We start from the raw sequence: 14733 nt of genomic DNA on the forward strand, positions 1-14733 counted from the left end.
TGTTTGCAAAAGACGTCCGAAAATAATGAGCATGTTCATTATTTTGACGTCCGCAGTAAAAACGTCCAATATTCAGTACATTGGACGTCCGTCTTTCCATTGACTTCAATGCATTGCTATTGCAGTCAGTTAAATCGCAGCAATAACGGACGTTTTTTTATATATCAAAATCGGCTGCCTTTTCTCTATTTTTGACGTTGTGTGAATGTAGCCTGATAGTTTTACTAGTTCAGACACTTCCACACATGGGGATAGCAATTTTTTATTCTTTGTTGTTTTTTTTTTTTTTTTTTTTTTACTTGGAAAGTAGGAAAAGGAGAGGGAAGGGTTGATTTATTCCCCCCCACACACACATTTTGAGACCCCCTAGGGGCCTAGTATAGTCAGTTATGTACAAGTGTTGGCCTTGGACTGCCATGACTGGCCCATCTATAACATAGGTTTATTCACAATCACTATTGCTATGACGTGTTAAAGCAACTCGGTACCGGTATGTGTCCGCCCCCCAAGCCGCCACTACCACGTTGTAGAGGTCAACAAGCAGCGTCTGGTTCAGGGGTCGCAATTTCTCCCGGTATTTTAAAGAGTCACTGTCGTATTTTTTTTTTTTTTTTGCAGAAATCAATAGTCCAAGCGATTTTAAGAAACTTTGTAATTGGGTTTATTAGCCAAATATGCCATTATCTGCATTCAAAAAGACTTTTCCCAGGTCCCCCCCTCCTTCCTCTTTTCCATCCACTGCAAAAAATCTGAAAATTGTGACTTGTTGCATGAGTCGTACCCTGTCTGCTCTAGGGAGAGGGGAGGGGGGAGGAGGAAGGAGGGAGTTAGCCGGCAGCAGAAAGCAGATAACAGAGGATTACAGGCACAGAGCTGGGTGACAGCTGTAATCTGAGCTCAGACAGGTCAGTGGTGACTGTCCCAGGAGATAACAGGTAAGGTATTTGTAGATTAATGGGCCTATTACACAGGTCGTTAGAGGCGCAAACGAGCGCTCTCAGCGCTCGTTTGCTCCTCGTTCCCCGCTCGCTGCCGCCGCTATTCATCGCGGCTGCAGCGAGCGGGTGAGTGCGGGAGGGGGCGGCGGGGAGCTGCCCGGGTGATCGCTAGATCGTCCGGGCAGCCCATAGGATATAGCAGCGTCTGCTGCCGACGCTCCTATTCAATGGAGCGACGGCAGCAGATCGCTGCTATAACAGTCGCTTGTCTTTCAACATGTCGAAAAACAAGCGACTGCAACGATCAGTCGACATGAACGATGGCGGCAGAGCGTTGCACTTTATTCCACGGGACGATTATCGTCTGTAGCGGCCGATATCGGCCGAATACGAACGATAAGCGTTCCGTGGAATAGGGCCTTAACTCTTTGTTGTCCTGTTTTGGTCTTTTCTTTAGCTCTCTCCATAGGAGAACAATGAAGACAGGGGGGAGAGCTTCAAACTGCTTTTTCATGATAAAAAATGCATTTTCTGGCTAATAAACCTAATTACAAAGTTTCTTAAAATCGCATGGACTATTGATTTCTGCAAAAAAAAAAAAAAATAACGACAGTGACACTTTAAGGAAAAAATACTTATATTGCAGTCAATCTGGCGTGGCCTTAAGCATCCGTGCCCCAGGCCTGCGACGCCTCTCTTCCTGTCTCCCTTTACTTTCTAAACGCCTCTGGGCTGGATGGAGACAGGGAAAGGGGTGCTGCAGGCCTAGGGCACGGATGCTCTACACAAAGCCAGATTGACCTTCCGTGCCGCTGCAACATAAGTATTTTTACTTCAAAATACCAACATTGGGAGAAAGACCGATCACTAAACCAACCGCAGCGCGAGAACCACTACAACGCGATATTGGCGGGTTGGGGGTGGCTACAGGCCAGTACAAGGGGAAACTGACAGCACAGATATACATATATCCATGCTGCCAGTTTCCAGATGCATGAGCGTCACACATATACATTTAGCGATGTTGTGTGATCCGGCATCTTCTGGAAAAATTATCTTAATATCAGGTCGACAGTGCCACCGTGGAGGGTCTGTGACACAGTCCGCCCCATTCTCCGGCTGCTGCTGTGGTGTCTTGAAGCCACTGGATCAGTCATTTTCTATGGACGTCAGACTCATCTCTAATGATTTGCATAACGCACGAGCACAGCTTCAGGCCGTGATTTCTCCGTCCTGGGACCGGGTCCAGGAGCGGAACTTCCAGGGAGGGTTAAGTATGCTGGGCTTAACCGGGGGGTTAGACGGGCTCCGCCACAGCAGCCAGGGTGACAGGTCCTCTTTAATTTTAATTTAAAAAAAATACATATGCCAATTTTTATATTATATTTGTGGCGTTTTTCAGAAAAAAACATCTAGTTTGAGTCCAGCCTGAGAGCCTTGTGTGTATGGTAGTAGAATTTTAAAGGGGAAGATAGGACTTTTTGATCAGTTTTTATTCTATGTTTTCAGGGTGCAATGTCACCACAAATAGTCCATTCTGGACTGGGGTATTTCACCTCCCCCTGCGCGGCATGATGCATCAATATCATGCCAGAAGCAGAGAGAGACTCCATTTCAGGGCTTCCCTGTCCATGTTTCACAGATCCTGGGAATAAGCCCTAACACGGCCTTTATATATTTTGGACCTACTCCTGGATTTGGCTGATGAACGTTGATGTAATGTGGACTTCAATTGTGATATTCCTTTAATCTTCTTCCTGGAAATATGTGAACAGTCAACGAGCTGTCAACATTCTTCTGTCAAAAGGGCGTCTCTCTACAGTCTAAGGGCCCTATTACACAGAGCGATAATCTGCACAATCAGGCTGATGCGGCAAATTATCGCTCCATGTAATAAAGACAACGATCAGCTGATGACTGTGTATAGTAAATAATAAACTGTATATGTTACATCTCCACACTCCCCGGTGTCTTCCTGACTTCTCTGCACTCGCCAATACAACGTTAGAGCCGGTCTCTGAAGTAAAAGGGTGCTCAGCCAATCACTGGCCACTGCGGTTCTGTCCTGCCCAGTGATTGGCTGAGCATCCTGTTACTTCAGAGACCAGCTCTTAAATTGTATTGGCGGCTGTGGGGAGTGCGGAGAAGCCAGGAAGACACCGGGGAGAGGTAACTTATACAGTTTATTATTTACTACATACAGCAAGGCCTGAACTGACATTGAAATATACATACATACACTCACCGGCCACTTTATTAGTTACACCATGCTAGTAACGGGTTGGACCCCCTTTTGCCTTCAGAACTTCCTCAATTCTTCGTGGCATAGATACAACAAGGTGCTGTAAGCTTCCTCAGAGATTTTGGTCCATACTGACATGATGACATTACACAGTTGCCACAGATTTGTCGGCTGCACATCCATGATGCCAATCTCCCGTTCCACCACATCCCAAAGATGCTCTATTGGATTGAGATCTGGTGACTGTGGAGGCCATTGGAGTACAGTGAACTCATTGTCATGTTCAAGAAACCAGTCTGAGATGATTCTAGCTTTATGACATGGCGCATTATCCTGCTGAAAGTAGCCATCAGATGTTGGGTACATTGTGGTCATAAAGGGATGGACATGGTCAGCAACAATACTCAGGTAGGCTGTGGCGTTGCAACGATGCTCAATTGGTACCAAGGGGCCCAAAGAGTGCCAAGAAAATATTCCCCACACCATGACACTACCACCACCACCAGCCTGAACCGTTGATACAAGGCAGGATGGATCCATGCTTTCATGTTGTTGACGCCAAATTCTGACCCTACCATCCGAATGTCGCAGCAGAAATCGAGACTCATCAGACCAGGCAACGTTTTTCCAATCTTCTTCTGTCCAATTTCGATGAGCTTGTGCAAATTGTAGCCTCAGTTTCCTGTTCTTAGCTGAAAGGAGTGGCACCCGGTGTGGTCTTCTGCTGCTGTAGCCCATCTGCCTCAAAGTTGGACGTACTGTGCGTTCAGAGATTCTCTTCTGCCTACCTTGGTTGTAACGGTTGGCTATTTGAGTCACTGTTGCCTTTCTATCAGCTCGAACCAGTCTGCCCATTCTCCTCTGACCTCTGGCATCAACAAGGCATTTCCGCCCACAGAACTGCCGCTCACTGGATGTTTTTTCTTTTTTAGACCATTCTCTGTAAACCCTAGAGATGGTTGTGCGTGAAAATCCCAGTAGATCAGCAGTTTCTGAAATACTCAGACCAGCCCTTCTGGCACCAACAACCATGCCACGTTCAAAGGCCCTCAAATCACCTTTCTTCCCCATACTGATGCTCGGTTTGAACTGCAGGAGATTGTCTTGACCATGTCTACATGCCTAAATGCACTGAGTTGCCGCCATATGATTGGCTGATTAGAAATTAAGTGGTAACGTGCAGTTGGACAGGTGTACCTAATAAAGTGGCCGGTGAGTGTATATATTATATTATATATATATATATATATATATATATATATACACACACACACACACACACACACAGCACTTGCTGCATGATAATCGAGACGTGTAATCTTGTGACAGCGGCAGGGGAGAGAGGGGAGGGGGCAGAGCTCAAGGCCACATGCCCGGGGCACGCCCTGCCTTTCCTCCCTCTGCCGGCTCTGTAGCCAGGAAACTGCAGAGCCCCGATGGACACTGGACAGAGAATTCTCCCTCTGTAGAGGGAGAATTCTCTATCAGGAGCCCTAGAGGTGGTGCGGTCGTGTTGACCGCGGTATTTATAGGGTAAACTCTCAGCATCGGAGCCGCGAGAGTTGCGGCGGGTCCCCGGCTGACACAGGCGTAGCTCCTGCACTTGTGTCATCTTGCAGCGTACATTAATGTCGCTGCAGTATCAGGCATTAATTTACAGTGCAGCGGCGGGAGGGGGTTAATATGGCTCCAGATCAAGGGAGCAGACACATTCTTCAGCAGGGATTATCCCATCATATAGCTTCTTTTGATATTTTGCTGTGGGGGCTATTAAAAAAAGCCCTATGTAATTCAGTCTCCTGCTCGCTCCTCTTCTTTTTTGCTTCTGAGACAGTCAGGCCTAAACAGGATCTGCAAAAGCGATCACTAAGGCTGGAGTCACACACGGCAGTTTTTGTGCCATAACAGGACAGAGAAGTACAAGTCCTTCCTTTATATTTTCCATCCCATTAGAATCCACTTCTGGTTTTGGCAGAAACTACAGTAGCAGCTTTCCAAAAAACTACAGAGTGGGAAACCAGCCTGAGGCTGCCGATGACTGAGCACAGAGACGAGTGTCCCGGAAGCCAGAAGAGTAAAGAATGACAGATTGTACGACACTACACTGGGAGCTGCAGGGCACAGGTGTAGAAGAGCATCCCTAGAAGTCTGACAAAATTTTTTATTAAAGTATTGTATTGCACCCCAAAAGTTATACAAATCACCAATATACATTTATTATGAGAAGTGCACATAAATAGTTTTCTCTACCTGCACCTACTACTGCATCAAGGCTTCACTTCCTGGATAACATGGTGATGTCACTTCCTGGATAACATGGTGATGTCACGACCCGACTCCCAGAGCTGTGCGGGCTGTGGCTGTTGGAGAAGATGATGGCAGGGGGATGCTTAGTGTCCCTCCAGTGCCCTGTGTCCCTCAGTGTCCCTCTGCCATCATCTTCTCCAGCAGCCACAGCCCGCACAGCTCTGGGAGTCGGGTCGTGACATCACCATGTTATCCAGGAAGTGACATCACCATGTTATCCAGGAAGTGAAGCCTTGATGCAGTAGTAGGTGCAGGTAGAGAAAACTATTTATGTGCACTTCTCATAATAAATGTATATTGGTGATTTGTATAACTTTTCGGGGACAATACAATACTTTAATAAAAATTTTCGCCAGACTTCTCCTTGAAAGTGTCATCATTAAAAACTTTTGACATGTCATAGAGACATGTCAAAAGTTTTCATCAGTCCAGGCCTGGGTGTTCTACCTGTACTGCAGTGCATTCACTCCCGGCTCTGTGGCAGTATAATCAGTCAGGCTCCATAGACTTACATTATGGCCCAACTGATCATGTGAAACAGAGCCGACAGAGGATGGCGCTTAGGGTGGTCTTCTCCCCTCTCGTACTCCTGATTGGTACGGGTATGAACACTCAGACTCAGACCGATCAAAACTCTTGACATGTCTATTCTCTATAGTGACAGTGACAATAACACACATATATATTTCCATTACTGGAACTTTCTTTTTAACTATAATATAGAGAGACTTATTTATATGAAAGTCCATTGCTGTCCTACATGTAAATGTTGGGGTATACCCAATACCCCTTGGACTTTCTGTACCTGCTCCTAGCCTGGAACATGGCTACTCTGACACACCACAACCGGAAACTCAATTACCTCAAGCACATTACGTTGGCTCGTCGTTTGATAAAGTGCAATGAGCTTCTTCTTCTGCAACCACATTATGTCTTCCAGCAGTTGTCTGCCAAGTGAAGTTTCTACAGGAACCTCTGCGCACATGTGGCTGGACGCTCGGTTAGCCCCTTCATCATCTACATCTGATTCACGCACACAAAGCAAAAGCTGAGTAGGTGAGGAAGAGGAACTAGTCAATGTAAAGCTGCACTCCTGAAAATCTGCACTAGTATATTTTCCAGAAAGAACACGAAGACTGAATACACAGAGCAGCGCTCTCCAGACATCACCATCATCATCAGGGGGAACAGGCAGAACTTTCAAGTTAAGATCAACAGATAATGAGGCCAAGACGTCTCCCGAATCTTCGCTCGCTCTTCCTTGTGGCCGTGGACTTGGACCTTCTTTCTCATAGGTGGGTAACAAACTATCAGGAATATCATTGATTAAGCATAGCGATGTGCTGGGCTCAGCAGGTACCCCATCCTCTTCTAGCGTTAAGTCATTCCTCCTGTCCTCATGCATGTTCCAGGACAGCTGCTTCTTGGCTCCATCGTCCAGTTTGACTGGAGCCGCACGCTTCCTGCGATCTGCCATCTTATGGGAACTCTACAACCTACAAAGGAAAGCAAAGAACATAAGATTCCCTAAGTGCTTAAAAATGGATGACTAACAACATGCATGGGTTGTAAGGGGGGAAACTAACAGCCTCTAACTTGCTGCTAATGTTTTAATGGGGCACAGGGGTTTTTAAAGGGGTTGTTCAGCGAAAAAGTGTTTATTTCAAATAAACTAGTGTCAGAAAGTTATATAGATTTGTAATTTACTTCTATTTAAAAATTTCAAGTCTTCCAGTACTTATCAGCTGCTGTATGTCCTGCAGGAAGGGGTGTATTCTTTTCAGTCTGACAGTACTCTCTGCTGCCACCTCTGTCCATGTCAGGAACTGTCCACAGCAGGAGCAAATCCCCATAGAAACCCTTTCTTGCTCTGGACAGTTCTGACACCAGTTGATTTGAAAGTAAAAGATTTTCACCGGAGTACCTCTTTAACTTTCTTCAATACACAAATTAACTTTGATCCTGAGTGCACCCATCTGCCCCACCCCTCCTTATGATTAGTCGTGTGCCGCTTGGCGTGGTGTCACTGCAGACTGCTGTCTCTATATTCATGAGGAGGAGGGGCCAGTGGTGCAAGTTCTCCCCTGAGGATTTTTGTGTAGAAGTGATGTGGATTGTCTGCCCAGGCAGCCACGCGTCCAGCAAAGAAGCCACATGTGCTGAGAAAAGAACAAACCTATTCATTATTAGCCTAAGATGTACCTGCCGTGATTCCAGCTGACCCAATCAGCATGAAATCCATTCTGCGGCTGAAGTTTGGGTATCCCAGGATACGAGTATGCCGGGTCAGTACTGTGCAGGAGCCCTACAGGATCAGAATGGGGGTCATGCACAGTATCGACTTGGCCTAGTTGAATCAGGGATACCCAAACGTCCAGCCGCAGAATGGATTTCATGCTGATTGGGTCAGTGTACCTCAGGACAGGTTCACTTAAAATGCAACCAATGGATCAAGCCCAGACATGTCAAACTCTGGCGCAGGGTGCCAGGATTGGCCCGCCGGGGAAATCAATTGATTCGCGCAGGACGTTGCAGCGGAGTAGATTATCAGCAGTCCAGACGGACCATATTATAAACTTCTAAGCAGCAGGAAGTTTTAAAGAAGTTATCCAGCGCTACAAAAACATGGCCACCTTCTTTCAGAGACAGCACCGCTCTCGTCTCCAGTTCAGGTGCGGTTTGCAATTAAGCTCCATTCACTTCAATGGAACTGAGCAGCAAAACCCCGCCCAAGCTGGAGACAAGAGTGGGGCTGTCTCTGGAAGAAAGTGGCCATGTTTTTGTAGCACTGGATAACTCCTTTAAGCCTGCGACCTAGAAGTGAATGGCGTTCCAGCACAGGCAGCATGGAGACATCACACATCCTGCACTTCAGGAGCCACATTGTGGGAGCCAGGATAGTCAGTCCAGCTCAGTCTTCCTGCCGGGAAGGGGGGGTGGGGAGATTCTTGTAGTGGCACTATTGAGATAACGAACTGTGGAAAAGTGCAGTGCCTAAGGTGAACTATAGAATTGGCATGTGAGGGCAGGATCTGGGAATAACCTGGGGCTAGTGGTACAAATAAATCCACCACTAGCGTACATGTCACTGCCGTCGGTATCGCACATGATGCTGAAAGCCTCCGGCCATAGAGGAGCCGGCATACCAGGCCGCAGCCCATGGCAGTGTGTGTGTGATGGGTGGTACGTGCAGCAGCAGCATGGAGAATTCCCTCCCTAAACTTGTCATGTCATAGCAATTTACGATATCTTACATCATAGTACACTGTACTCGGAGCTGCACCGCCCCCTCCTCTGACAGCCCCAGGAGCGTCCCGCCCCCTCCTCTGACAGCCCCAGGACCGCCCCCCCCCCCCCCGACAGCCGCAGGAACGTCCCGCCCCCTCCTCTGACAGCTGCAGGAACGTCCCGCCCCCTCCTCTGACAGCCGCAGGACCGCCCCTTCCCCTCCTCTGACAGCCGCAGGAACGTCGCGCCCCCTCTTCTGACAGCCGCAGGAACGTCCCGCCCCCTCCTCTGACAGCCGCAGGAACGTCCCGCCCCCTCCTCTGACAGCCGCAGGAACGTCCCGCCCCCTCCTCTGACAGCCCCAGGAGCGTCCCGCCCCCTCCTCTGACAGCCCCAGGACCGCCCCCCCCCCCCCCCCCGACAGCCGCAGGAACGTCCCGCCCCCTCCTCTGACAGCTGCAGGAACGTCCCGCCCCCTCCTCTGACAGCCGCAGGACCGCCCCTTCCCCTCCTCTGACAGCCGCAGGAACGTCGCGCCCCCTCCTCTGACAGCCGCAGGAACGTCCCGCCCCCTCCTCTGACAGCCGCAGGAACGTCCCGCCCCCTCCTCTGACAGCCGCAGGAACGTCCCGCCCCCTCCTCTGACAGCCGCAGGAACGTCCCGCCCCCTCCTCTGACAGCCGCAGGAACGTCCCACCCCCTCCTCTGACAGCCACAGGAACATCCCACCCCCTCCTCTGACAGCCACAGGAACGTCCCGCCCCCTCCTCTGACAGCCACAGGAATGCCCCCCCGCCTGACAGCACCAGTAACGCCCCCCCGCCTGACAGCACCAGGAACGCCCCCCCCCCCCCCACTTGACAATGCCAGGAAGGAACCCGCCCCCCCTTCTTGACAGCGCTAGGACCCCCCCCCCCCCCCCGACAGCGCCAGAAACCCCTGCTCTCCTCTGACAGCACCAAGAAGCTCTCGCCCCTTTCTGCCAGCCACAGGAACACCCCAGCCCCCTCTGACAGTGCCAGGAACTTTTTCCAATTTTTTCATTTTGGCCCACTGTGTATTTGAGTCTGAGGCCCTGTTCTGCCAGGAGGACACTGCGGTATACGCCGGTACAGGGAGGACACTGCGGTATACGCCGGTACAGGGAGGACACTGCGGTATACGCCGGTACAGGGAGGACACTGCGGTATACGCCGGTACAGGGAGGACACTGCGGTATACGCCGGTACAGGGAGGACACTGCGGTATACGCCGGTACAGGGAGGACACTGCGGTATACGCCGGTACAGGGAGGACACTGCGGTATACGCCGGTACAGGGAGGACACTGCGGTATACGCCGGTACAGGGAGGACACTGCGGTATACGCCGGTACAGGGATGACACTGCGGTATATACTGGCTTACCGTACTGATTGGGTCACTTTCAGGTGTATTCTAAGCCACCTATACTTGTAGCTGAAGGAGAGCTCTGAGGACAGGGGGGAGATTTATCAAACAGGATGTAAAGTAAAACTGGCTCAGTCTCCCCCGGCAACCAATCAGATTCCACCCTTCAATTTCCAAAGAGTCTGTGAGGAATGAGAGGTGGAATCTGATTGGTTGCCGGGGGCGACTGAGCCAGTTTCACTTTACACCATGTTTGATAAATCAGGGAGCCTCACCATCACACACTGCCCGGGAAGGATCACTATCTATAACCGTAAAGCATCCTCCCGCTGTCCAGTAATATTGCAGCAGTAGACTATGGCAGCACCTCTGACCTCTAATAGCGCTGCGGTACCGCGTCACAGACCGTATACACAGTACACATCAAAGTAACCCACCGGAATAAACCTGACGCCTGCAGTGGCTACACTCCCCGGTAACACGCACCGACAACCATTGTGTAACGTTCAGCTGCCGCCTCACGACTCGTCTATATCTACAGCATTCATCACTATGTACCGGAAGCAGATACGCAGCCAATCACGTCCCAGCGCTAAGCCCCGCTCATAACGGCCTGCCCAATCAGAACTCAGAAGGTAAAAAACAACCAATAACAGTGCAGCTCTTACTGGCGCGTGGGGACGGCCCCGCGTGAAAGAGGCGTCGTGATAGGCGGGCCGGGCTCTGACGTCACGACATGTGACTAGCCATGTGAATGGCTTTGTTATGACGCGCGAAAGTAGTAAATATAGTGCGGGTGTCAGAGCTGTGACGTCAGCCGCATTTGCCGGTAGTTAGAACAGTGTTGTCCTCTGTATTCACTCATTGTAGACGGAGGCAGAGGCTGATAAGACTGGTGCCGTAAAGCACAGTATACTGCAGTGGGGCATGCTGGGAGTTGTAGTCTAGCAACAGCTAGTAATTACAGGAAGTGTACCTGGACACCTGCAGAGATGACATTTCATTTTTTTTTTCCCAAGAACACTAATAGTGGTTTTACACGGAGCGATAATTCACCCGATTGCATGATTAACGATTATGAATGAACAATTTTTTTTTTTATAACGATCAGCGTTTAGACGGAACGATGCATCGTACGGAAAAATCGTTATGCGATCGTTTTGCGATTGCTTAAGCCTATCTCACACATAGGTGAAATTGTTGAAAGAATATTTACACGGAACGATCTGCGAATTTTTTGCGAACGATCAACGACAATTTGAGAACATGTTGAAAGATCAAAATGAACGATTTCTCGCTCGTCGCTTGATCGTTCGCTGCATTTACACGTACGATTATCGTTCGAATTCGATCGTTATCGTGCATATTCGAACGATAAATCGTTCTGTGTAAAACCACCATAAGACTTTGGCAACAAGGGGTGTGGCCGACAAGAGGCGTGGTCTGATGTGGGTGTGTTTGCAAGGGGTGTGGCCTGTCATCTGTTTTGATTTTTTCCCCCTATAGTGTGATTTTTTTCATTGTATGGACCGTACAGTTAGGACCATGCACATGAGTACAAGATGCTGAGAAAGCTGGGTGACCTCCATCATACTATTATACAAGCTGCTGGGAAAGCTGGGTGACCTCCATCATACTAAGTATAAGATGGTGGGAAAGCTGAGTGATCTCTATCATATTAAGTATAAGATGCTGGAAAAGCTGGGTGACCTCCATCATACTGACTACAAGATGCTGGGAAAGCTAGGTCACCTCCATCATACTGACTACAAGATGCTGGGAAAGTTGGGTGACCTCCATCATACTGAGTATAAGATGCTGGGAAAGCTGGGTGGGTGACCTCCATCATACTGAGTACAAGATGCTGGAAAAGCTGGGTGACCACCATCATACTGAGTACAGGATGCTAGGAAAGCTGGATGACCTCCATCATACTGACTACAAGATGCAGGGAAAGCTGGGTGACCTCCATTATACTGAGTATAAGATGCTGGGAAAGCTGGGTGACCTCCATCATACTGACTACAAGATGCTGGGAAAGCTGGGTGACCTCCATCATACTGACTACAAGATGCTGGGAAAGTTGGGTGACCTCCATCTTACTGAGTATAAGATGCTGGGAAAGCTGGGTGACCTCCAAGATGCTGGGAAAGCTGGGTGACCTCCATCATACTGAGTACAAATGCTGGAAAGCTGGGCGACCTCTATCATACTGACTACAAGGGGCTGGGAAAGCTGGGTAACCACATCATACTGACTACAAGATGCTGGAAAGCTGGGTGACCTCCATCATACTGACTACAAAATGCTGGAAAGCTGGGTGACCTCCATCATACTGACTACAAGATGCTGGGAAAGCTGGGTGATCTTCATCATACTGACTATAAGATGGTTGGAAAGCTGGGTTACCTCCATAATACTGACTACAAGATGCTGGGTGACCTCCATCATACTGACTACTATACAAGATACTAGGAAAGCTGGGTGACCTCCATTATACTGACTACTATACAAGATACTGGAAAAGCTGGGTGACCTCCATTATACTGAGTACAAGATGCTGGGAAAGCTGGGTGACCTCCATTATACTGACTACTATACAAGATACTGGGAAAGCTGGTTGACCTCCATTATACTGAGTACAAGATGCTGGGAAAGCTGGGTGACCTCCATTATACTGCCTACTATACAAGATGCTGGGAAAGCTGGGTGACCTCCATTATGCTGACTACTATACAAGATGCTGGGAAAGCTGGGTGACATCCATCATACTGCCTACTATACAAGATACTGGGAAAGCTGGGTGACCTTCATTATACTTACTACAAGATGCTGGGAAAGCTGGGTGACCTGTAACTGGCAGAGATAGAGTTAATATCTCACCTGCTGTACAGCCCTTCTCTCCTCCTCAGACCCTGCGCACTGTGGCATCCATAGGTCATCATTGTGTCATCGTCTGATCGTGTATTTGGGCCCAAACCTAAAATCATCGGTCACCGACCGCGCATCGCTGCGTGAAATGGTGAGGTGCGGCGGGCGACCGGCGATTCAAGCAGCATACATTACCTAGCAGGGCTTCTCCTCTGCTCCGTCTTCATCCCGGTCCCACGCGCAGAAGCAGCTTCGGTGCCACCTGACTGAGCTGTCAGACTACTCAGCCAATCACAGGCCGGGACCACCGCAACCAGTTATTGGCTGAGCGGTCTGACAGCTCAGTCAGGCCGCTTCGGAGTTGATGCGAGCGGGACCGGGATGAAGATGGAGCGGAGGAGAAGCCCTGCTAGGTAATGTATGCCGCAAGGGCTGCAAGGACATCGGTAACGATCCCTGCAGCCCTCGCTAAACGATCATCGGCTGTGGAATTGGCCCAGTAAACGAGCGCCGATCTAGCAGATCGGCGCTCGTTTACATTATTGATCGGCCTGTGGAATAGGGCCCTTACATTGTGTTGCAGGCTGAGGTAACCCCGGCCAGAGTGTATACACATAGTATACACTCCAACCGGGATCCCTAGCGGCGCCGCAAACAACTGACATGTCAGTTTTCTGCGGCCTCTATTCTTTGAATACCTTGTCAGTGCACACTATGGACAGTTCCAATGCGGGTGCGCACGGATGCACCCGCATCAGAACTCAGCGGCGCTAAAGATCATCCGGGATGATCTTTTCTGAGACTGGCCTTTCTGTGTCACGGAACGTAGTATTATACTATATAGTATTATAGGAGTTATAGTATTATAGTATATAGTATTATAGGAGTTATAGTATAAAATATTATAGCAGTTATAGTATGAGGGTACAAACCCACACACCGTATACACAGCAGATACGCAGCAAAAACGCAGCAGATTTGAAGCAGATTTGGTGTTGCAGATTTATAGCTGTGTTCATTTATTTATATCTAATCTGCTGCGTATTTGCTGCGTGTTTGTTGCGTATTTGCTGCGTATCGCAGCAGTAAATAAGCTGCGTATACGGTGTGTGGGTTCATACCCTTATAGTATATAGTATTATAGGAGTTATAGTATTAGGGTATAAACCCACACACCGTATGCGCAGCTTATTTACTGCTGCGATACGCAGCAAATACGCAACAAATACGCAGCAGATTAGATCTAAATAACTGAACACAGCATCAAATCTGCACCATCAAATCTGCTTCAAATCTGCTGCGTATACGGTGTGTGGGTTTGTACCCTTATAGTATATAGTATATAGTGTTATAGTATAGTATATAGTATTATAGGAGTTATAGTATATAGTATTATAGGAGTTATAGTTATAGTATTATAGGAGTTATTGTTATAGTATTATAGTATAGTATGCCCAGCGTCATGTATAAACTAGAAGTGCATTCAAAAAATGTTATTCATCAGTGTCGTATATTTAAAAAAATCAATCTAAGGACAAGGATGACCCCCAATTAGCAGAATGCGGTGATGTCATGCCTCAGAATCATCTGTGAATCCGATTATCCCAGTGATATATTGACATGGATCGATTAGGGATTTAGATATAAATACATTTGCTGTACAGTTCAGCAGAGTTAATAAATCACATTGTAATCGTGTACTGGTAGAGGTCTAACTAAAAATAAAGGCAGAGCGAATAAAGCCATAACTAATAAGTAAA

The 14733-nt window shown here is 48.4% G+C and overlaps 1 protein-coding gene across 4 annotated transcripts in view; it reads right to left on the minus strand.

Moving 5' to 3' along the window:
* SHPRH (SNF2 histone linker PHD RING helicase) overlaps window positions 1-10669 on the minus strand; it is an 86634-nt gene extending 75965 nt beyond the window's left edge. The window contains exons 1-2 of one of the 4 annotated variants that reach the window (XM_069955347.1): window positions 10540-10668; window positions 6350-6983 (exon numbers count right to left, since the gene is read on the minus strand). In XM_069955347.1, the coding sequence (XP_069811448.1) occupies window positions 6350-6964 (615 nt within the window). In that variant the 5' untranslated portion in view covers window positions 6965-6983; window positions 10540-10668. Of the gene's footprint in view, window positions 1-6349; window positions 6984-10120; window positions 10140-10539 lie in introns of those variants that run through there. The other 3 variants (XM_069955349.1, XM_069955350.1, XM_069955351.1) reach the window with 3 other exon arrangements.
* Between the last annotated feature and the right edge of the window lie 4064 nt (window positions 10670-14733).

The sequence above is a fragment of the Dendropsophus ebraccatus genome, chromosome 15, assembly GCF_027789765.1.
Source record: "Dendropsophus ebraccatus isolate aDenEbr1 chromosome 15, aDenEbr1.pat, whole genome shotgun sequence".
Taxonomy (NCBI): domain Eukaryota; kingdom Metazoa; phylum Chordata; class Amphibia; order Anura; family Hylidae; genus Dendropsophus; species Dendropsophus ebraccatus.